Below are 24,801 nucleotides of genomic sequence, written 5' to 3'. Positions count from 1 at the left end.
GGCTGTAGGTGTTGCAGATTGGGCCCCCTACAAAAAATCAAGCAGCCAGAATGAGTGGAAATTTAGGCTTTGGGGCTGTGCCTCAGTTTGCTCATCTGTAAGGTGGAGGCAATGAAACTTACCTCCTAAGGGTATAATGAGGATTAAGAGTCAGTGTGGCGTGATAGAGCACGTCTGGGCATTACAATAATGCATGTATTGCTTTCCATCAGTAGATCTCAAACCCCTTTGCAGAGCAGTTCAGTATTATCATCCTTGTGTTTAGCTGGGGAAAGTGAGGCACAGAGCGGTGAAGTAACTTGCGCAAGATCATCCAGCAGGCCGATGGTGGGAATAGAACCCAGGTCTTCTGAGTCGCACACCAGTGATCTATCTGCTAGACCATGCTGCCTCCTCTCAGGAGAGCTTATTTCTATTCCTGACTCCACTTAATCTCTCAGTGCCTCAGTTCTCCATCTGTAAACTGGAGGTAAGAACGCTTACAAATGGTTTGAAGTCTGCTGACGAAAAGTGCCTTGTAAGTGCAGAGTATTATACGCTGCTTGCGTTGCCTTTACGGAGATCCACTCCAACCACCTCTCCTCAAGACGGACTGGATAGCAGACTTAAAACGTCCCCTACCCAATATACTGCATCACCCTAGGGCTTTCTGTGTCCCTGCCCCAGGGCCAGCTGTGCAGGCACTGTGATTGATATCGCTAGGAAGCCTGCGATGCTGGAATGCCGCATGCCAGGCACTCTGGGCTTGTGAGCTGACACTTGTTAATGCGGCTAGTCACTCTGCTTCCACTTGCAATAAACTGGCCCACTCCGGAGACCCCACTGGCTTGTGTCTGGACTTTCACACATGCAATGCACAGGGTGCTGACTACAGCAGCAGGAATAGATTTCCCAGCTAGGTCTAGAGTTGGGGTCAAACAGAGAGCAGCCTCTTGACCTACACGCTCAAACCTCTCTCTTTTGGGCCCTGTCCACGCTTTGATCAGAACTGCAGACATGGGTAGCTGCAGCACCAGCTGCCCTGTGCTGCTGACTTTAGCCCGAAGCTAAGAGGCGCGTTTGCTCTATATGGCCCGTTTGATTCTTCTGCCAAGGCTGCTAATGAAGGAGTCAATTGGTACTGGTTCTGGTGGTGATTTTTGTGACATGGCCCCTGTCCATCAGGCACTGGGACAGAGACCGTCCAAATTTGTTCCACATAAGTCGTAAATCTTCATTGTGAGCCCAACCCACCGTTGCCCTGAATGTAATCTAGTCATTTCCATCCAGTTGGTTTCACTCACCAACCCATGGAGAGTGGAGGTAAAAAGCAGACATTGGAGATTTGCAAGCCACCCTCCAGCCACTGTTTAGCCAGAGGTAGAAAAGCACTCGAAAAGAGTCCAGAGGGAGCTGCACCTGGCCGCTGAGAGATGGACTAGCTGACCCGCACTGATAGCTATTTCCTGTCTCTAACTTTTCCGATTCTGTGATAACATTTCCCAGAGCTGAGCGACACAGGCAGAGAGGGGGAAACAGATGGAGCAGAGGAAAAGGAAACAGAGAGGCAGAAAGAGATCCAAGCAGGTATCTTTCAGGGCTAGAATCAGTGAGGAAAGGAACAAAAGGAGCAGGGGAAGGTGAGTGAGGCTTGTGCCTTTAAAAGGGTTTGCTCAGTGGGATGCCTAGTGAGGTACGCACCTTGCTCCTGGGAAGATCCCAGTCATACGCCCAGTCTTCATTAGATCTTTAACATTTCCCATTGTTGCTACCGCCGGTGCATCTGGGAGCACTAATGTAGACAAGGGACTCGCGTTTTAACCCCTGTCCATAGACTTGCCGTGAGCATGTCAGGGCTTGTTCACACACAGAGTTGCACCTGTTTAGCCTAAACCGATGTGGTTAAGCCAGTGCCAAATGCCGTGTGGATGCTCTGATTTCAATTCAAACCAGGATTGTTCCAGTCTAGATTAAGTCGATTGGAAATCACTGTCAGGTAAGGTGAAATAAACCGGAATAAGAGCATCCACACGGGGGTTTGCACGGGTTTAACAAAACCAGTGCAAGTTTACAGGCAGCCAAGGCCTCAGATGGCACTATGGTTAAAAAGCTGGCGTCTGCTCTACTCTGGCGCTCCCATCATTAGTACCACTCAGGCCTCCTGCTGGCCCTCTCCGGGGGGGGGGCAGATTTCACCCTAAAAGAGGGATGGTCTGGGGGTGCCAGGGTGGCTATGTGGGTATTTACCCTCTGCTTTTCTCCTCTCAGACAGGTTCGGAGGGCAACCCAGTTGATGGACCCAAAACAGGCCAAATGGAAGAAGGGCCAATTAACTATGTTGAAGAAAGAAGGTTGAAGGAAGGAAGCGGGCCCAGCCTGGTGAATGGGGGGAGCCAGCAGGCTGGGGGAAGTGCCCTGCTAATGGAAACGGACGGCTGGCTCGCCAGCCAGCCTGTCGCCCGGCACTCGAGCGAGAAAGCCAAGTGGGAGAGCGCTCCGGCCCCGGGCCGGGGGGACGCCGCCAACGATGCGAACCTGGAGGACGCTCGGAACCTGGTGGCCTTCTCCGCCGTGGCCGAGGCCATGTCTTCCTACGGAATGCCAGCCACCGGGTCCCCGTCGCTGCTGAGCACGCAGCTGTATGAGAAATTCAACTTGGAGATGAGCCGGGGAGGGGGGGGCAACCCAGGGCTCCCCCAGCCCGACGGCGTCCCTGGAGGTGAGGACCTGAACGCCCTGAAGGCTGCCCTGACCCTGGCCAAGCACGGCATGAAGCCCCCCAACTGCAACTGTGACGGCCCCGAGTGTCCCGACTACCTGGAGTGGCTGGAGCAGAAGATCAAGTCGGCCCTTGGGGAGGGGCAGACCTGCCCATCCCAGCATCTCAGCGACGCCCACCACCAGCCCTTAGACAAAGGTGCTACTCCCAATCAGGTGCCTGCCGTGGTGGAGACGCTTAAGCCATGCCCTTCAGATGGCCTCCCCTTTTCCCAAAGTGCACTGAACATCGCCAAGGAGAAGAACATTAGCCTCCAGACAGCCATCGCCATAGAAGCCCTGACCCAGCTGTCGTCCGCTCTCCCGCCGCCGGCCAGGGTGACTCCAACCACTCCCGGCAGCCCCTTGCCATCCGTGTCGTTCGCCTCCAAGGAGCAGCTGGTCTGTTCGTCCCCCTTCAGCCCAGACGAACCCCCGGTGCTACCCACATCCAGCAACGAGCAGTACCAGAGCCAGAACGCACAACCCTACGGCGGACACAAAGTGCTCCAGACGTCTCGGGCCCTTACGCAGTCCTCTTGGCAGCCGGCGGAGCCCCAGTATATCCTCGAACCCAGCGCCCCCCGGGAGCCTGCGGGCCTCTTCCCCAATTTCACCTCCACTCCCCAGAAACTGGAATTTCCCGAGCCGTGGGATGAAGGACCCAAGCCAAAAAACAACTTGTGGATGCTCAACTCCGACCCGCCCGCCTCTTTGGTGAGCGACCCGATGGCTGAGCTGGAGCAGCTGCTGGGCAGCGCCAACGATTACATCAAGTCGGTGTTTAAGAGGCCTGAAGCAATGCCCAACAAGGTCAAAGCCATCAAGCTGAAGCAAGAGCCGCTGGTCCCGCCTCTGAAGAAGGAAGCTGGGGGCGGCCATCCCAAGCTGGCCCCCAGCCAGCACTTGTCGCAGCTGCTGCAAGAAACGGACTTCCATAAGAAGACCCAGATGGTGCTGCAGCAGCACCTCCATCATAAGCGCAATCTCTTCCTGGACCAGAACCTGGCCCAGCCGGGCCCACAGGACCAGCTGCCCAGCTGGTGGGCTCCCGGCTCTCAGGCCCTGCTTCCGAAGCCATCTGAAAAGCAGGCCAAAGAGAAGAAGAAGAAAATTCAGCCCGACAAACCCCCCCAGGTCAAGCCAGTCCGGAAGCAAGTCCAGATCAAGAAGTCCAAGCAGAAGGATTCACAACCACTGTTCCTGCCCCTGAGGCAAATTAGCTTGGAAGGATTTCACTCAGCCACCGCCCCTGAGCTCCCGACAGAAGAGATGCAGACTGAGCAGCCTTTCCCTGGCACCCCTGTCAAGCCCCCGCCTCTTGCACTATTCACACCCAGCTCCGCTGCACAGTCTCCACTGCAAAAGCAGCTGGACGACAGAAGCCAGGCTCCCAACACTCAGGAAACGGGTGCTCTCAGCCAAGGGAGCCCAGAGGAAAACCGACAGCATCACCTTCACCAGAACTTTGCGTGCCGCCCTGCTCCGCCCGGCACTCCCGTCTCCAGCTACGCACCCTGCTGCTCTGCTGTTCCCTCCGGCGACGGGCAGGACCAAGCTCCCCACAAGCCCTTAAACCCGTCGGACCCGCTGCCGGCCCAGAACTCGCTCATGGTGGACGACAAGCTGGAGGAGCTGATCCGGCAGTTCGAGGCAGAGTTTGGGGAAAATTTCAGCCTGCAGAATTCTGACCTCCCAGCTCCGCTCACTGACGGGCTGCCCCCCCAGCCTCTCTCCCTCCCATCGTCTTCTCTGAGCCACTCTCCAGAACTGCCAGGGGGCTCAGACTCAACCCTCCAAGTGCCGGCTGTCGAAGATGGAGTGCCGCCCCTGGCTGAAGCTCCCGAAGTGGGATCCAAAGGCTTTACGCTGTCGCCCGGGATGGGGCAGCATTTTGAGAACCCCTTTGCAGCTAGGTCCCCCAAGCAGATTAAAATCGAATCTTCTGGTGCTATCACCGTGGTGTCAACCACTTGCTTTTACTCCGAGGAAAACCAAAACACGGATGCTACTTACCTAGACGGGACCCCGACCAAGAACGACGTGCCGTTTACGCCAACCCTCAGTGGATTTTTGGAATCTCCTTTGAAATACTTGGATACGCCAACAAAAAGTTTATTGGACACCCCAGCCAAGCGGGCTCAGGCGGAATTCCCCACTTGCGACTGCGTGGGTAAGTGAAGCCACCTCTCCATGACTTACAAGGGCCTGATCTGGATCTGCTAGGCTGTGGGGGGAGTTTGGGCTAAATAAAGACTGCAGAAGGGAGGGTGTGTGTGTGTGTGTGAGAGAGAGAGAGAGACTGGAGTGGTACGTAGGGTCTTGTGTTGATCCTCTGCGCAAGGGGTGAATTTCACTCTGATGCGAAAAATAAGTGAACAGGTTTGCAACACAGGAGGAAATATACAAGGATTCTAGCATCTTTGTAAGTATCCTGGACAAAATAAAGCTGGAAAGTGATGAACAGGGATTGTTTTCCCAATCAGGATTTGTGGGGTATGCTGGAATCCATTGCAATTATTTTAAGGTGAACTGCAAAGACATTTAACTGCGGTGGGGGGTGGGGGGAGAGGTGCCTGCGTGAGCACACTGTTAAAGATTCCACATCAGTAGCAGAATAGGTATGAGAGAGAGATGTGCCATCTGTCTCGGATGGTTCAGTGGTTCTCAGCCCGTGGGCTGCTTGTGGCCCAGTCAGCACACAGCTGCAGCCCATGTGACATCCTCAGGGCCATATAGGTAGTATTGGATGCGGCCCACAATGGTAAATAGGTTGAGAACCACTGACAGATACAACAAATGCTGCATCTTGGCAGGGGGTTAGACTAGGTGACCCTTGCTGTCCCTTCTAACCTATGATTCTACGTGCATATATTCCTAATGATATACTACTAAAATCAAATTATATCTTTAAAAGGAAATCTCTACCTATGTTAATTATGATACCTTAGATTATGAAAACGGAAAGAATTTTTCAACTCATTATTATTTTATTATTCTATTCTAACATGTATATTGTGGTAATGCCCCGTCAGGCCCTGCTGTGCCCGGTACTGTACAAACTTATAACAACTGCCAGTCCCTGCCTCAATGCGCTTACATTTCAACTTTAATTTTTCTCCCATTTGTTTTTCCGGCCGCGGGGGTGGCGGAAGTTGAGCCATCTCCATGCCCCTGTTGATGGGCAGTTTTACTTTATGGATCTCCTTCACTGATGTCAAGCTACGGCGTTTGGGTTTCTAACGCTGCCAGGAATGTTTAAATTTCATCCCAACGAAAATGCCTGGTCTTGTGGAAACTGAGAATAAAGAAATCACAAAACAATTCTATTCGGAGAGGGGACAAGTTTTCAAAAATAGCCTCTAATATTTGGTGCCTCCTGTTTTGAGTGTCAGATTTTAGGGACATATATGTTAGCTTCTCAGCTGCTGTAAATCGGCAGAACACCACTGGAGTCAAGGGAACTACGCCAATTTCCACCAGGCCTTAGGGGCTGATTTTCAGAAGGGCCGAGCTTCTGCAGCTCCCGTTGGGTATGTCTACATTGCAGCTGGGATCAAGCCTCCAGGCCTGGGCAGACAGACTTGCACTAGCTGTTGGGGCTCCTGCAGAGACTCTGGCTTTTGCCCCCTCGCTCAGATCCAGGGGATTGCGTGGTAGAGCTGCCGCCCAAGCCGCAGTATCCACACTGCTGCTTTTAGCGCACAAGCATACCTAGCGCGAATCAGTCTATCCGGGCGAGGGGCCTCACACCTGGCTGCAGTATAGACAGACGTCACTTAGAGGTGTGGGTACGCAGTCGCTCTGAAATCAGGCCCCTTCCAGGTGTCTCCAACGGAGCATCCAGAAACGGAGGCCCCGAGAATTAGAGGATCTTTTTGAAAGTTTTGGGGCTGTGCATTTTTGTGACCCTTTTTCTTCGGCAGAGAAAGCTACATTTTAGGGTATAAATCACTGGAACATGTCCCTGTAAAGATTTCAATTAAATCTCATTGAAATCGATTGAAAGACTCCTGTGGCCTTCAGATTGGGCCCTACATGGGCCTTTGCAACAGTGCTAGCTGAACTCTCTCGTCACCCTCCAAGGGGGATCCCTCAGGATCACGGGCACGTTTCGGGAAGCAGCCTATGTTGTACCTGTTCTGCGGACAAACCGCGATGCTCATTCTCCAGCCTGTCTGTCAGTCCAGGAGGAAGAAGGCTGACTAGGGAGAGAAGGGTTCTCTGCAGTTGCGGGGCCTTTTTCTGGTCCCTTGTCCATTCACAAATCCAGGCAGAGTTCCTTTGGGTGATGTTGGTGGTTAGTTTCCATTTTTTATATGACTCCTTTTTATTTTTTAGATCATGCAAGATCTCGTGGTTAAGCAAAAGACCACCTTGGCTTAACCACGAGATCTTGCATGATCTAAAAAATAAAAAGGAGTCATATAAAAAATGGAAACTAGGACAGATTACAAAGGATGAATATAGGCAAACAACACAGGAATGCAGGGGCAAGATTAGAAAGGCAAAGGCACAAAATGAGCTCAAACTAGCTACGGGAATAAAGGGAAACAAGAAGACTTTTTATCAATACATTAGAAGCAAGAGGAAGACCAAAGACAGGATAGGCCCACTGCTTAGTGAAGAGGGAGAAACAGTAACAGGAAACTTGGAAATGGCAGAGATGCTTAATGACTTCTTTGTTTCGGTCTTCACTGAGAAGTCTGAAGGAATGCCTAACATAGTGAATGCTAATGGGAAGGGGGTAGGTTTAGCAGATAAAATAAAAAAAGAACAAGTTAAAAATCACTTAGAAAAGTTAAGGGCCTGATGAAATGCATCCTAGAATACTCAAGGAGCTAATAGAGGAGGTATCTGAGCCTCTAGCTATTATCTTTGGAAAATCATGGGAGACGGGAGAGATTCCAGAAGACTGGAAAAGGGCAAATATAGTGCCCATCTATAAAAAGGGAAATAAAAACAACCCAGGAAACTACAGACCAGTTAGTTTAACTTCTGTGCCAGGGAAGATAATGGAGCAAGTAATTAAGGAAATCATCTGCAAACACTTGGAAGGTGGTAAGGTGATAGGGAACAGCCAGCATGGATTTGTAAAGAATAAATCATGTCAAACCAATCTGATAGCTTTCTTCAATAGGATAACGAGTCTTGTGGATAAGGGAGAAGCTGTGGATGTGGTATACCTAGACTTTAGTAAGGCATTTGATACGGTCTCGCATGATATTCTTATCGATAAACTAGGCAAATACAATTTAGATGGGGCTACTATAAGGTGGGTGCATAACTGGCTGGATAACGGTACTCAGAGAGTTGTTATTAATGGTTCCCAATCCTGCTGGAAAGGCATAACGAGTGGGGTTCCGCAGGGGTCTGTTTAGGGACCGGCTCTGTTCAATATCTTCATTAACGACTTAGATATTGGCATAGAAAGTACGCTTATTAAGTTTGCGGATGATACCAAACTGGGAGGGATTGCAACTGCTTTGGAGGACAGGGTCATAATTCAAAATGATGTGGACAAATTGGAGAAATGGTCTGAGTTAAACAGGATGAAGTTTAACAAAGACAAATGCAAAGTGCTCCACTTAGAAAGAAAAAATCAGTTTCACACATACAGAATGGGAAGAGACTGTCTAGGAAGGAGTACGGCAGAAAGGGATCTAGGGGTTATAGTGGACCACAAGCTAAATATGAGTCAACAGTGTGATGCTGTTGCAAAAAAAGCAAACATGATTCTGGGATGTATTAACAGGTGTGTTGTGGGCAAGACACGAGAAGTCATTCTTCCGCTCTACTCTGCTCTGGTTAGGCCTCAGCTGGAGTATTGCGTCCAGTTCTGGGCACCGCATTTCAAGAAAGATGTGGAGAAATTGGAAAGGGTCCAGAGAAGAGCAACAAGAATGATTAAAGGTCTTGAGAACATGACCTATGAAGGAAGGCTGAAAGAATTGGGTTTGTTTAGTTTGGAAAAGAGAAGACTGAGAGGGGACATGATAGCAGTTTTTCAGGTATCTAAAAGGGTGTCCTAAGGAGGAGGGAGAAAACTTGTTCACCTTAGCTTCTAAGGATAGAACAAGAAGCAATGGGCTTAAACTGCAGCAAGGGAGGTCTAGGTTGGACATTAGGAAAAAGTTCCTAACTGTCAGGGTGGTTAAACACTGGAATAAATTGCCTAGGGAGGTTGTGGAATCTCCATCTCTGGAGATATTTAAGAGTAGGTTAGATAAATGTCTATCAGGGATGGTCTAGACAGTATTTGGTCCTGCCATGCGGGCAGGGGACTGGACTCAATGACCTCTCGAGGTCCCTTCCAGTCCTAGAATCTATGAATCTATGTTGGAGGTTCTCTGCGTGGTGTCCCTCTCTGGATCCCTTGCTTTGACCCTGGATCATCATAGAATCCTAGGACTGGAAGGAACCTTGAGAGGTCATCTAGTCCAGTCCCCTGCACTCAAGTCAGGACTAAGTATTATCTAGACCATCCCTGACAGGTGTTTGTCCACCCTGCTCTTAAAAATCCCCAATGATGGAGATTCCACAACCTCCCTAGGTAATTTATTCCAGTGCTTAACCACCCTTGTCAGGGTGGTTAAGGGAGGTTTAGGTTGGACATTAGGAAAAAGTTCCTAACTGTCAGGGTGGTTAAACACTGGAATAAACTGCCTAGGGAGGTTGTGGAATCTCCATCTCTGGAGATATTTAAGAGTAGGTTAGATAAATGTCTATCAGGGATGGTCTAGACAGTATTTGGTCCTGCCATGAGGGCAGGGGACTGGACTTGATGACCTCTCGAGGTCCCTTCCAGCCCTAGAATCTATGAAGTTTTTCCTAGTGTCCAACCTAAAACTCCCTTGCTGCAATTTAAGCCCATTGCTTCTTGTCCTATCCTCAGAGGTTAAGAAGAACAATTCTTCTCCCTCCTCCTTGTAACAACCTTTTATGTAGTTGAAAACTGTTATCATGTTCCCTCTCAGTCTTCTCTTTTCCAGACTAAACAAACCCAATTTTTTCAATTTTCCCTCATAGGTCATGTTTTCTAGACCTTTAATCATTTTTGTTGCTCTTCTCTGGACTCTCTCCAATTTGTCCACATCTTTCCTGAAATATGGTGCCCAGAACTGGACACGCTACTCCAGTTGAGGCCTAATCAGCGCGGAGTAGAGCGGAAGAATTCCTTCTTGTGTCATGCTTACAACACTCCTGCTAATACATCTTCAACCCCCATCCTTGTTTTTTTATTTTATGTCCCCTGTCCGCAGTTAAATTGGAGTCCTGTGGCCCCTCCCTCACCTGAGAGGGTGGGCCTTCTGGTCTGATAGGCTCCGCCTACCCCCTAGGGTGACCAGACAGCAAGTGTGAAAAATCGGGACAGGGGGTAATAGGAGCCTATATAAGAAAAAGAGCCAAAAATCGGGACTGTCCCTATAAAATCGGGACATCTGGTCACCCTACTACCCCCTGAGGCTTTAAATAGGCTGGGCGTTTTCACCAATGTTGCGCTCGCATAGAAAAGCTAAGGAAAGAATTTGGGGTGTATTGGAAACAACAGAGGGCCACAAAAAGAAGACCCCTTCTTTGATTGGGAGCTGGCTTCTGGCCAAACAAAAACTGAGCTTTTATCAGCAGTCATTATTTATTGATTGGCTTGTAAATTTAAAGCGGTGATTGTACCAAACGGCACCAAAGAAATGCAGAGAAACTCCCAGCGTTTGTGGAGTTGAAACTTTCATTGTGTTTGGGTATGTGTACACTACGAAATTAGATCGAATTAATAGAAGCCGGTTTTATAGAAATCGGTTGTATACAGCCGATTTTGTGTGTCCCCACATAAAATGCTCTAAGTGCTCTAGTCGGCGGACCGCGTCCACAGTACCGAGGCTAGCGTCGACTTCCGGAGCATTGCACTATGGGTAGCTATCCCACAGTTCCCGCAGTCTCCGCCGCCCATTGGAATTCTGGGTTGAGATCCCAATGCCTGAATGATGCAAAACAGTGTCGCGGGGGGGTTCTGGGTACATGTCGTCAGGCCCCCTCCCCCTCCGTCAGAGCAACGGCAGACAATAGATTAGCGCCTTTTTACCTGGGTTACCTGTGCAGACAACATACCATGGCCAGCATGGAGCCTGCTCAGCTCAGCTCACCGTCACCATATGTCATCTGGGTGCCGGCAGACGTGGTACTGCATTGCTACACAGCAGCAGCAGCTAACTGCCTTTTGGCGGTAGACGGTGCAGCATGACTGGTAGCCTTCATCGGCGATCTGGGTGCTGGCAGCCGTGGGGCTGGCAGCCGTAGGGCTGCATTGCACCAGCCCTTGCCTTTTGCCTTTTGGCAGTAGATGGTTTATTACGACTGGTAACCGTCATCGTCGTACAGCAGTGGCTGTCGATCATGGGCATCTGGGCAGACATGCTCAGTCCTATGGAACTGTCTTGATGATGATGGTTATCAGTCGTAGTATGCCATTTTCTGCCAAGCACCCTGTTGGCTCATCGCACGTTAGCAGAGTCTTCCCTGAGCAGCAGATCGTGCAATAGGCCTGAAGGCTAACTGCCAAGCGCCCAGTATTTGCTGCCAAGCACCCAGAAAATGCCGAGGGCTATCAGTCATGCTGCACCGTCGTCTTAAGATGTAAAAAATAGATTTGTTCTGTATTCATTTCCTTCCCCCCTCCCTCCGTCAAATCAACGGCCTGCTAAACCCAGGCTTTTGAGTTAAATCTCTGGGGGGGCCATTCTGTGTGACAGTTGTTTGTGTTTCTCCCTGATGCACAGCCACCTTTCTTGATTTTAATTCCCTGTACCTGTACGCCATGTCGTCACTCGCCCCTCCCTCCCTCCTTCCCCTGGTCCGTCAGATACTAGTTTCGCGCCTTTTTTCAGACCAGACGCCATAGCTAGCACTGGGATCATGGAGCCCGCTCAGATCACCACGGCAATTATGAGCACTATGAACACCACGCGCATTGTCCTGGAGTATATGCAGAGCCAGGACATGACAAAGCAAAACCAGGACCAGGCGAGGAGGAGGCGATTGCAGCGCGGCGACGAGAGTGATGAGGAAATGGACATGGACCTAGACCTCTCACAAGGCACAGGCCCCAGCAATGTGGAAATCATGGTGTTCCTGGGGCAGGTTGATGCCGTGGAACGCCGATTCTGGGCCCGGGAAACAAGCACAGACTGGTGGGACCGCATCGTGCTGCAGGTGTGGGACGATTCCCAGTGGCTGCGAAACTTTCGCATGCGTAAGGGCACTTTCATGGAACTTTGTGACTTGCTTTCCCCTGCCCTGAAGCGCCAGAATACCAGGATGAGAGCAGCCCTCACAGTTGAGAAGCGAGTGGCGATAGCCCTGTGGAAGCTTGCAACGCCAGACAGCTACCGGTCAGTCGGGAATCAATTTGGAGTGGGCAAATCTACTGTGGGGGCTGCTGTGATCCAAGTTGCCAGGGCAATGAGAGACCTGGTGATATCAAGGGTAGTGACTCTGGGAAACATGCAGGCCATAGTGGATGGCTTTGCTGCAATGGGATTCCCAAACTGTGGTGGGGCGATAGACGGAACCCATATCCCTATCTTGGCACCGGAGCACCAAGCCACTGAGTACATAAACCGCAAGGGGTACTTTTCAATGCTGCTGCAAGCCCTGGTGGATCACAAGGGACGTTTCACCGACATCAACGTGGGCTGGCCGGGAAGGGTACATGATGCTCGCGTCTTCAGGCACTCTGCTCTGTTTCGAAAGCTGGAGGAAGGGACTTTCTTCCCAGACCAGAAAATAACCGTTGGGGATGTTGAAATGCCTATCGTGATCCTTGGGGACCCAGCCTACCCCTTAATGCCATGGCTCATGAAGCCGTACACAGGCAGCCTGGACAGGAGTCAGGACCTGTTCAACTACAGGCTGAGCAAGTGCCGAATGGTGGTGGAATGTGCATTTGGACGTTTAAAAGCGCGCTGGCGCAGCTTACTGACTCGCTCAGACCTTAGCGAAAAGAATATCCCCATTGTTATTGCTGCTTGCTGTGCGCTCCACAATATCTGTGAGAGTAAGGGGGAGACATTTATGGCGGGGTGGGAGGTTGAGGCAAATCGCCTGGCCGCTGATTACGCGCAGCCAGACACCAGGGCGGTTAGAGGAGCACAGCATGGCGCGGTGCGCATCAGAGAAGCTTTGAAAACGAGTTTTGTGACTGGCCAGGCTACGGTGTGAAACTTCTGTTTGTTTCTCCTTGAAGAACCCTCCGCCCCTCCCCCCCCACCCGGTTAACTCTACTTCCCTGTAAACCAACCACCTCCCCCTCCCCTACCCTCCCCACTTCGAGCACCACTTGCAGAGGCAATAAAGTCATTGTTACTTCACATTCATGCATTCTTTATTAATTCATCACACAACTAGGGGGATAATTGCAAAGGTAGCCCGGGATGGGTGGGGGAGGAGAGAAGGAAAAGGACACACTGCAGTTTAAAACTTTAAAACTTTAACACTTATTGCTCGGGAAATCTTCTGGGGTGGAGTGACTGGGTGGCCGGAGGCCCCCCACCGTGTTCTTGGGCGTCTGGGTGAGGAGGCAATGGGACTTGGGGAGGAGGGCTGTTGGTTACACAGGGGCTGTAGCGGCGGTCTCTGCTCCTGCTGCCTTTCCTGCAGCTCAACCATACGCTGGAGCATATCAGTTTGATGCTCCAGCAGCCGGAGCATCGACTCTTGCCTTCTGTGTGCAAGCTGACGCCACCTCTCATCTTCAGCCCGCGATTCAGCACGCCACCTCTCCTCTCGCTCATATTGGGCTTTTCTATAATCAGTCATTGACTGCCTCCACGCATTCTGCTGTGCTCTGTCAGCGTGGGAGGCAGTCTGTAGTTCTGTAAACATTTCATCACGCGTCCTTCGCTTTCGCTTTCGAATGTTCACTGGCCTCTGTGAAGGAGAAAGATTTGCAGCTTGTGGAGGAGAAGGGAGAGGTGGTTAAAAAAGACACATTTTAGAGAACAATGGGTACACTCTTTCACGTTAAATTTTGCTGTTCACATTACACAGCACATGTGCTTTCGTTACAAGGTCGCATTTTTCCTCTTATATTGAGGGCCTGCCGGTTTGGTGTGAGAGATAACTCACGCACTGCCAGGCCACAGATTTCAGCTTGCAGGCAGCCATGGTAAGACACAGTCTTTTGGCTTTTTTAACCTTCTTAACATGTGGGGATGGTTTCAAACAGTACTGCTCTCATTAACCATACCAAGCACCCGTTGGGTTGGCCATTTAAAATGGGTTTGCAATGTAAAAGGAGGGGCTGCGGTTTCAGGGTTAACATGCAGCACAAACCCAACTAATTCCCCTCCCCTACACACCCAATTCTCTGGGATGATCACTTCACCCCTCCCCCCCACCGCGTGGCTAACAGCGGGGAATATTTCTGTTCAGCAGAGCAGGAAGGGGCACCTCTGAATGTCCCCTTAATAAAATTGCCCCGTTTCAACCAGGTGACCGTGAATGATATCACTCTCCTGAGGATAACAAAGAGCGATAAGGAATGGATGTTGTCTGCATGCCAGCAAACACCGGGACCATACGCTGCCATGCTTTGTTATGCAATGATTCCACACTACGTGCTACTGGCCTGCCGTGGTAAAGTGTCCTACCATGGCGGACGGGATAAGGCAGCCCTCCCCAGAAACCTTTTGCAAAGGCTTTGGGAGTACATGAAGGAGAGCTTTCTGGAGATGTCCCTGGAGGATTTCCGCTCCATCCCAATACACGTTAACAGACTTTTCCAGTAGCTGTACTGGCCGCGATTGCCAGGGCAAATTAATCATTAATCATTAAACACGCTTGCTTTTAAACCATGTGTAATATTTACAAAGGTACACTCACCAGAGGTCCCCTGTGTGCCCTCGGGGTCTGGGAGCACGCCTTGGGTGAGTTCGGGGGTTACTGGTTCCAGGTCCAGGGTGATAAACATATCCTGGCTGTTGGGGAAACCGGTTTCTCCGCTTCCTTGCTGCTGTGAGCTATTTACATTATCTTCATCCTCATCTTCGTCGTACCCCGAACCCGCTTCCCTGTGTGTTTCTCCAGTGAGGGAGTCATAGCACACGGTTGGGGTAGTGGTGGCTGCACCCCCTAGAATGGCATGCAGCTCCGCGTAGAAGCGGCATGTTTGCGGCTCAGCCCCGGACCTTCCGTTTGCTTCTCTGGCTTTGTGGTAGGCTTGCCTTAGCTCCTTAATTTTCACGCGGCACTGCTGTTATGGCCTGTTATGGCCTCTGTCCTTCATGGCCTTGGAGACCTTTTCTAATATTTTGCCATTTCGTTTACTGCTTCGGAGTTCAGCCAGCACTGATTCATCTCCCCATATGGCGAGCAGATCCCGTACCTCCCGTTCTGTCCATGCTGGAGCTCTTTTGCGATCCTGGGACTCCATCACGGTTACCTGTGCTGATGAGCTCTGCGTGGTCACCTGTGCTCTCCACGCTCAGCAAACAGGAAATGAAATTCAAACATTCGCGGGGCTTTTCCTGTCTACCTGGCCAGTGCATCTGAGTTGAGAGTGCTGGCCAGAGCGGTCACAATGAAGCACTGTGGGATAGCTCCCGGAGGCCAATAACGTCAAATTCCGTCCACACTAACCCAGTTCCGACCCACTAAGGCCGATTTTATCGCTAATCTCCTCGTCGGAGGTGGAGTAAAGAAACCGGTTTAAAGGGTCCTTTAAGTCAAAAGAAAGGGCTTCGTCGTGTGAACGTGTCCAGGCTTAATTCGATTTAACGCGGCTAAAGTCGACCTAAACACGTAGTGTAGACCAGGCCTCTGAGTTTTGCCTCCACTGCCAGGAAAGATTTGGGTTATTTTGGGCAGGAAAGAAAAGAAAGAAAAGCTGCAAGAGAAAGCAATTAAGTCGGAGGCCGGACTTGGTACTTTATTAGGTGTCTCTGCTGTTAGACTAATAAAATCAGACTCCTCTGTGTGTCACTTATTGATCTCTGTCTGGACGCCTGCAGCCCAGCTGAGATTTGCTTTCTCCTTTCCTTGGCACGGGGCCAGTTAGACATGACGGGAATAAAAATTAGGACTGGGGAGGAGTGGGAAAGAAAAATCAACCCAACCGCAAACCCCTGCCTAACTAAGGAGCCTTCTGTGCTCACTAAAGCCCCAAGGAAAGTGCTGTTAATCTGACTGCAAGTTCCCTGCCAGGAGAGTGAGTTCTCTAGGTCCTCTGAGGTTGGCAAGCTCGCGCTGAGTTTTATCCAAAGCCCATTGAAGTTAATGGGAATCTGATTTCCATGGAGTTTGGATCAGGCCCACTTTCTTCCCTGATTAGCAAACTTCCTAAGCCCTCCAATCTCTCTAGAAGCCCCAGAAGAGCTCCATTAATTCTCCCGGCCCAGCAAGTTCTCTGTGAGGTCACAGTCTGAACCGGGTTCAGTTAGTGGTACCGGCTGTTCCACCTTGGATAACCAGCTCTCTAAAGGGCTGATCCAAAGCCCACGGAAGTCCAAGAAATGATGCCGATTGTCTTCCCTGGCCCTAAATCTTCCAAGCCTCTGCAGTCCTCTGAGATCAATTGATCCTCTAGTTGCTTCCCGGTCATGGTGATGTCCCCCATTCTCCCAGTGCTAGAGCCAGCGTTGGAAACCCCATTGACTATTCCTTTAAAGCAGTGGTTTTCAAACTGCGGGTCGTGACCCAGTACTGGGTCGCGGAATGTAAGGCACTGGGTCACGGTGGCTCTTGTCAGCACCACCGACTGGGCCTTTAAATGTCCCGTCGGTGGTTCTGCCCGGCTAAGGCAGGTTAGTCCCTACCTGTTCTGACAGCGTGCTGCGCCCCAGAAAGAGCCAGCAGCAGGTCCGACTCCTGGGCAAGGGGGCCACGGGGCTCTGTGCACTGCCCCTGCCCCGAGCACTGGCTCTGCACTCCATTGGCCGGTTCCCAGCCAATGGGAGCTGGGGGGGGGGCGGTGCCTGCGGGCGAGAGCTGCGCAGAGCTGCTTGTGTGCCTCCACCTAGGAGCCAGACCTGCTGCTGGCCACTTCCAGGGCCCAGCGCGGTCTGTGATGCCAGGACAGGCAGGAAGCCTGCCTTAGCGCCCCCGCTGTGCTGCTGACCTGAAGCCACCCGAGGTAGGCCCGCGCCCCAACCCCGTGCCCCAGCCCTGATCCCCCCCAAACCTGGAGCCCCCTCCTGCACCCCAAAGCCCTCATCCCTGGCCCCATCACAGAGCCCTGACCCCCTCCCACACCCCAGCCCTGAGCCTGCTCCCACACCCTGAACCCCTCATTCCCGGCCCCACCCCACAGCCCTCACCCCCCACACCCCAACCCTCTGCCCCAGCCCTGAGCCCCTCCCGCACCCCAAACCCCTCATCCCCTGCTCTACTGGGTCGCGGGCATCAACAATTTTCTTCAACTGGGTCACCAGAAAAAACGTTTGAAAAGCACTGCTTTAAAGTACACCAGCCTCCATTCTCATACTGCTGGAGTATCCCTCCCATGAATTAGGGAGATCCTGCGTGGTGACCCAAGGCAGCACAGGCTGGAGAGCTAGAGAGGCAGAGAGAACCACAGGGTCTGCCTGTGTCCAGCAGCCTCTATTAAACCTCCCCTGCCCCCAGTGTTCATTCTAACCAAGCCCTGCCTCCGCCAGTTCCAGCAGCACTCGACACATAGCAGTGAAGCAGGAGCAGATGCAGTTGAAGGTGGCAGGTGTACAAGTTACTGTGGTCTTCTGAGCTACAGAGTCCCACCCTGGTTAACAAATTGACTTAGCTGGAGAAATAACAATAATAAATGTATGTAATTACTTGCTTTCCCATACCCTGACCACATGGCTTATGCTCATGGGTGCTGCCAAGATCCAAAGCTGTGGCTTATGTATACTAGCCAGTCCTTGGGTTCTTCTACCAGTTCTTTTCCTTCCAGCCCTTTGCCCTGTTTACTTGCAGGCTAGAACCCCTGATCTGCTGTGCTAAAAGCTACAGCCTGCTACCTCTGCAACTACAGGGGGATCTGTGAGCTCTGTAGTTAACAGTAGATCTCCGAGTGCTTTGCAGCAGGAGTCAGTATTGTTCGCCCCATTTTACAGATGGGGGGAACGTGACCATAGCCCCCATGTTCAAACGCTGCGCACTACTGTACAAAATATGCCTTTTGAGCAGTGATACTCAGACCTCAGTGGTTCAGGAGCCAAATTAGCAATCAGCATTACCCAGAAGAGCCACAGTCATATGAATTCATTGTTTCATTTACAATTTTTATATATTCTCACAGCAAAAGGTCTGACCAGGTATTATTATTTTATCAACTACAATTGGATAATAACACAGTAAAAGCAGCCTGATTGGCTAATATCTTAGATTGGTTAATAATTAAGTCACACAGTGTTTTAATGTGTTCTGCAAAGAGCCACAAGAGACACATTAAAGAGCCACTTGCAGCTTGCGAGCCTCAGTCTGAGTATCGCTGCTTTTAAGGTGTCATTTGAAAACGAACCGCATGCTGTTGTAGACACCAAGACTATAACGGGGTTCAAAAAAGAACTAGATAAGTTCACGGAGGACAGGACCATCAGCGGCTATTGGCAGGGATGGTGTCCCTAGCCTCTGTTTGCCAGAAGCTGGGAATGGGTGACAGGGGAAGGATCACTCAATGATTACCTGTTCTGTTCATTCCCTCTGGGGCACCTGGCATTGGCCACTGTCGGAAGACAGGATACTGGGCTAGATGGACCTTTGATCTGACCCAGTCTGGCCGTTCTTATGTACTGGTCCGTAATATTGTGAGATGTAGGTGACAATGCTGTTTGTGGAATTATGGATACTCACTGATGTTATGCTTTGAGGTCTGGGATTAAAAGGTGTTTAAACCAGGCGTGTCAGGGGGAGTTGATAAACAGGTTTTCTCAAGACAAAGGAAAGAGGCCAACACCTCAAACCAGGTGTGGCCAGATTCAATGGACTATTCATTTGTATCCGAGGTTGCAGGAGAGAACATTTTACACTGTACAGTTGCATCAGGAAGCATCGCATTGGAAAGCTGTAATCAATTGGAGTCACCCCATGGAGGAGACTGAACCCCAGGGGAGCAATGTAGCCTTTGAAACCAAGGCAGACTTTGAGGTATAAGGGCACACAGAAAGACTTTGCTTTATCCTGCACCTGACGAGACAAGGAAAACCAACTCCTTGGCCTCTGCAGGGATCCTGGCTGAAAGCGAGCCAGCCATTGCTGGGCTAGGAAAATTGGTGAGGAAACTACCTTGTGCAAAGGCTGTAGCTTGTTAAGTTCTCAGTCATTAGAAAATGTATTTTTACTTTTGTTTGTTTGTTACCCTTTCTACCCGGTATCACTTAACCTATGTCCTTTTGGTAATACACTTACTTTATTTTGGCTCTAAACCAACTCAGGGCTGTGTTTGAAGGGAAGGGTGTGTTTACCGCAGTTAAGGTAATAAGATGTAAAGAGCAGCGAACAGTGGTTTGAGCATTGGCCTGCTAAACCCAGGGTTGGGAGTTCAATCCCTGAGGAGGCCACTTAGGGATCTGGGGCAAAAATCAGTACTTGGTCCTGCTAGTGAAGGCAGGGGACTGGACTCAATGACCTTTCAGGGTCCCTTCCAGTTCTAGGAGATAGGATATCTCCATTAATTTATATCTTCTGTGAATGTACGGTGGTAGGGGCTGTGCATTGCAGAGAAACTTCTCTGAGGAGCCCGGGGGGCTGGAGTTCGCTGATTGTCACCTGCTAGGCAAGGTTTGGGCTGGGAGAGCCTTGAGGAGTTTGCTGGCGAGGCAGACAGGCTGGGAGCTGACACAGTCCAATCTCCAGCAAAGCTCACTTTCGCTGAGGCAGGGAGGAAAGAAACACAGTGGCTCCCAGCTCTGGGTGTCTCCAACAGCATGTTACAGGGAAACTGAGGCACGCAGCGTGGAAGTGACTTGCATTCCAGTGAGAGAGCTAGGAACAGGAGCCTGGGTCTCCTGAATCTGTTAGGCCACACTGCCTCCCTAGTAGCGTTAGAACTTTTGGTTTGGTTGCGCGTTCTGGCTTGGCAGCATTTTGCCGTGGTATAAACGACCGCCCCAAGTGCAGGGCAGTGGAGAATCAGGGCGTAGCTCTTCTGTGGGCTGCTACTAGTAGAGGAACATGCTGTGATGCTTTTTGGGAGGCTCCAGAACTGTAAGTTACCTTGTTGCCCCTCTGCCTTAGTGAGAGAGACGTTTGCTGATGCCAAACTGTGTGTCGGCTCCCTGACACTCCATTGTGTTAGCCAATGCCTCAGGACCCTGCCAGCCTGTAGTTTGCCTTGCTGGTAACACTTGATGCACTTCAGTTCCTGAACCCCCTCTAGTTTTCCTGTAGCACATCGCCCGTGTCCCAGGACACCCCCAGAAGTTACCAAGTCGGCTGTCTCCAAAGAGGCAGGATGCACACTAGCCTGTTGGCTCAGCTGAGGAGGCACGCTTTTCTTTGCTATTACAGCACTGAGATTGGCTTAGGGCAAAACAAAGAGAAGTTTATTAGTAGATCCAGATTTTGTCAGTGATACGAAGCAAACCAAAATGGTTACTAATAAAACAAAAGTATAACATGCTGTCCAGTGACTAAAACTTAGCTTTATCAGGTTACGATCTTCTGTCTAAAGCAGTTTTCTTACCTAACATGATCTTTCAGCCAGGATCTAGCTTTCATGGCTGCATAAGTATTGTTCCTTTCACCTCATAGAATCATAGAATATCAGGGTTGGAAGGGACCTCAGGAGGTCATCTAGTCCAACCCCCTGCTCAAAGCAGGACCAATTCCCAACTAAATCATCCCAGCCAGGGCTTTGTCAAGCCGGGCCTTAAAAACCTCCAAGGAAGGAGATTCCACCACCTCCCTAGGTAACGCATTCCAGTGCTTCACCACCCTCCTAGTGAAATAGTGTTTCCTAATATCCAACCTAGACCTCCCCCACTGCAACTTGAGACCATTGCTCCTTGTTCTGTCATCTGCCACCACTGAGAACAGCCGAGCTCCATCCTCTTTGGAACCCCGCTTCAGGTAGTTGAAAGCAGCTATCAAATCCCCCCTCATTCTTCTCTTCTGGAGACTAAACAATCCCAGTTCCCTCAGCCTCTCCTCATAAGTCATGTGCTCCAGACCCCTAATCATTTTTGTTGCCCTCCGCTGGACTCTTTCCAATTTTTCCACATCCTTCTTGTAGTGTGGGGCCCAAAATTGGACACAGTACTCCAGATGAGGCCTCACCAATGTCGAATAAAGGGGAACGATCACGTTCCTCGATCTGCTGGCAATGCCCCTACTTATACAGCCCAAAATGCCGTTAGCCTTCTTGGCAACAAGAGCACACTGTTGACTCATATCCAGCTTCTCGTCCACTGTGACCCCTGGGTCCTTTTCTGCAGAACTGCTACCTAGCCATTCGGTCCCTAGTCTGTAGCAGTGCATAGGATTCTTCCGTCCTAAGTGCAGGACTCTGCACTTGTCCTTGTTGAACCTCATCAGGTTTTTTTTGGCCCAGTCCTCTAATTTGTCACCTCCTCAGTGATGATTAGCACAATGTTGTTTTGCTTCATCTTATATTTCCCCAAAACTCACTGTTTGGACCCCAGAGCCAAGACAACGTCCTGTGGCTTTAGCCTCTGGTGTCTTCCTAGGCTGACTTCACGACCTGGCTTTTCCTGTTGACTTGCATACAAATTGGGCGTCCTTTGTGTTGATTTCACAATGCTTAATTTACATTAGAGGAAGGGAGATAATTCCCTTCCCTCCTGTCGGGAAGAAAACCTGTTTCTCCCTGTGTTAGGTTACAAACTTTAAAGCATAATATCAGTGAGTATATATGATTCCCCATATAATGTTAATACAGACATTTCACACTGATACTAGTGACCAGTAAGAACATAACAGCTATACTGGGTGAGACTCATGGTCCATCTAGCCCAGTATCCTGTCTTCTGACAGTGGCTAGTGCCAGGTGCTTCAGAGGGAATGAACAGAACAGGGCAGTTTATCAAGTGATCCATTTCCGTTGTCCACTCCCAGCTTCTGGAAGTCAGAGGTTTAGGGACATCCAGAGCATGGAGTTGCATCCCTAATGCTAATAGCCATTGACAGACCTATCTTCTCATGAACTATTCTAGTTCTTTTTTTAACCCATTTATACTTTTGGCTTCACGACATCCCCTGGCAACGAGTTCCACAGGTTGACTGTGTGTTGTGTATAGAATTACTTCCTTTATGTTTGTTCTAAATCTGCTGTCTATTAATTTCATCAAGTGACCCCTAGTTCTGGTGGTATGTGAAGAGGTAAATAACACTTGACTATTTACTTTCTTCACACCATTCATGATGTTATAGAGCTCTATAATTTTCCTCCTTAGTCATCTCTTTTCTAAGATGAACAATCCCAGTCTTTTAAATCTCTTCTTCTATGGGAGCTGTTCTATACTCCTAACCATTTTCCCCTTCTCTGTACTTTTTCCAGTTCTAATATATCCCTTTTGAAATAGGGCGACCAGAACTTGACACGATATTCAAGATGTGGGTGTACCATTGATATATATATATATAGTGGCATTGTGATATTTTCTGTCTTATTATCTATCCCTTTCCTAATGGTTCCTAACCTTCTGTTCGCTTTTTTGACTGTGGCTGCAGATTGAGTGGATGTTTTCAGAGAACTATCCATAATGACTCCAAGATCTCTTTCTTGAGTGGTAACAGCTAATTTAGACCCCGTCATTTTGTATGTATGGTTGGGATTATGTTTTCCAGTGTGCATTACTTTGCACTTATCAACATTGAATTTCATCTGCCATTTTGTTGCCCAGTCACCCAGTTTTGTGAGATCCCTTTGTAACTCTTCGCAATCTGCTTTGGACTTAACTATCTTGAGTAATTTTGTATCATCTGCAAACTTTGCCATCTCACTATTTATCCTCTTTTCCAGATCATTATTGAATATGTTGAACAGCACAGGTCCCAGTCTAGATCCTTGGGGTCCCAGTCTAGATCCTGCCATTTACTACTTTCCATTGTGAAAACTGACCATTTATTCCACCCCTTTGCTTCCTATGTTTTAACCCATTACTGAACCATGAAAAGATTTGCTTTGCTTTGCTTAAGAGCCTTTGGCGTGGGATCTTGTCAAAGGCTTTCTGAAAGTCCAAGTCCACTGTATCCATTGGCTCACCCGTGTCCAGATGCTTATTGACACCCTCAAACAATTCCAATAGATTGATGAGGTGTGATTTCCCCTTTACAAAAGCCCTGTTGACTTGGTGCATCGCCGGCTTTCATTTGATACCTTGCAGGACATTTTCTGGATAACCAGGATGACACCAGTGTGTTAGGTGTAATGAGTATGTTGGGGCCTGATAAGAGTTGCTGACACAGACTTGTGAGCCACTGGTGGGCCTCCAGGTCACTCGTGCGTAGCGTGTACTGGAGGGCAGGACCAACATTCCATCCAGGGGAGGAGAGCAGTGAACAGACACCTCTGCCCCAGCGCATTGTTGACCCTTCTGCAGCCTCAGGTGTAGAGAGGCTGGAGTGTTTGAGAATCTGGAAAAGACCAATGCACAGAGGGTTCCAAATGTTTACGGTTTGTCCTCCTGCCATTGCACTGAGCTGTTGCCTGAATAGGGAGCGTTTTAAATGCCCTCGGAGCTGGATTCGGGTCTCAGTTACCCCATCATCAATCCAGCGCCACCCCTGTTGGAATCTGTGCCGTTCCTCCTGAGTTACGCCAGTCTGAGATCAGAATCCAGCCCTGAGTGAGCCACTATCCTGCCCCTTCAGCCCCGAGCCAACCTCTGCTCAGACTCCGGGGTGGTTTAAGCAGCTCAGCGACAGCGCAAGGCAGCCCATCTCCCTTGGCAGCATCCGGCCAAGACAATCGCAGACAAGTGCAGCCAGCATGAAGGGGGCAAGGCGGGCCAGCTGGCTGAATAGCAGCGAGCGTGGGAGCTGAAGGGGAGCAGGTGGGGTAGGGAGGGCTGGGGCGGGTGGGGAGGGGTTTGTGTGCCAGGGTGCCTCTCTCTGCTAATCGGCTCGCCGCAGAGCTCATAAAAATGCACAGCACTCAGCCAGCCTATGCAAATCCCATAGCATCCGGGGGGCCGCGGGGCTGTTCAGTTTGTGATAACTGTTGCAGACCAGTTCAGGACTGGCGCGGGGTTGTAAAGCAGGGTCTTGTCTTTCAGGGTTAAAATGCTGCCTTAAGAACGCCTCCATGTTTTATTACTCCTGTCCTGCTGGCGTTGAGGTCGGGGAATGCTTTGCTGAGCACTCCCCCGGGGGATGCAGTGGTAGAGGTGGCTTTCAATGCCTCGAGGCCCTCATGGAGGAGGATAAACCTGAGCTCTTTGTATTCTTTTAAGGGGGAATCGGTGCTGGATTGTCTACCCTGCAGAGTGATGTCCTCTGTCCACAGGGACAGTGGCAATACATAGACTTCCCCAGCCACTGTCACGAAACTGGAGGTGGAACCGCTAGGGGTGAGCAGAGAGTTCATGATAGCCGGGACTGGGCTCACTGATCCAGGAGCTCCCTTTCAGTCCTGTGTTGCTGCAGTTAAACATACACGGCCTTTTCACGCTGTAGTCTCTCTGCTGAGATTTCTGATGCAGCGTCGGATTCGCCGCTCCATTATACTGACTTTACGGGGTTTTCAGAGTTCGTATGACATCAGCACCTAGAGGTCACAAGATCAGGACTCCCTTGCTCTGGGTGCTGTGCCTGTGCATGGGAAGAGACAGCACTTGCCACAGAGAGCTTGCATTCTAATTAGACAAGACAGGCAAAATATTGGAGGGGAAACTGAGGCACAACTCATTGCATGTAATCCTCTCCAACATCACGACAGCCGTGCCTGGATTCCCAGCAGCAGCAGGGGGTGAAGGATCCTCGTTGTACCTTGATAGTGCTCACAGCCACCCACTCCTGCTGTGGAAGGATGGGACTGGTTCTTTCTAGCTTCTTAATCACTGTGGTGTCTGAACTCCTTCCAGTAGTACATTAAGCAGCGTGACTGCACAGCCATCATGTGGTGTTTGT

At 50.2% G+C, this 24,801-nt stretch overlaps 1 protein-coding gene across 1 annotated transcript in view; it reads left to right on the top strand.

Annotated features, from left to right (window-relative positions):
• TET3 (tet methylcytosine dioxygenase 3) overlaps positions 1–24,801 on the top strand; it is a 162,678-nt gene that overhangs the window by 97,704 nt on the left and 40,173 nt on the right. The window contains exon 3 of the mRNA XM_065398757.1: positions 2,248–4,909. Coding sequence (XP_065254829.1) covers positions 2,248–4,909 — 2,662 coding nt within the window. The remainder of the gene's footprint in view (positions 1–2,247; positions 4,910–24,801) is intronic.

This window comes from Emys orbicularis, chromosome 2 (assembly GCF_028017835.1).
Source record: "Emys orbicularis isolate rEmyOrb1 chromosome 2, rEmyOrb1.hap1, whole genome shotgun sequence".
NCBI lineage: Eukaryota > Metazoa > Chordata > Testudines > Emydidae > Emys > Emys orbicularis.
This window is presented reverse-complemented; position numbering and strand designations above follow the sequence as displayed.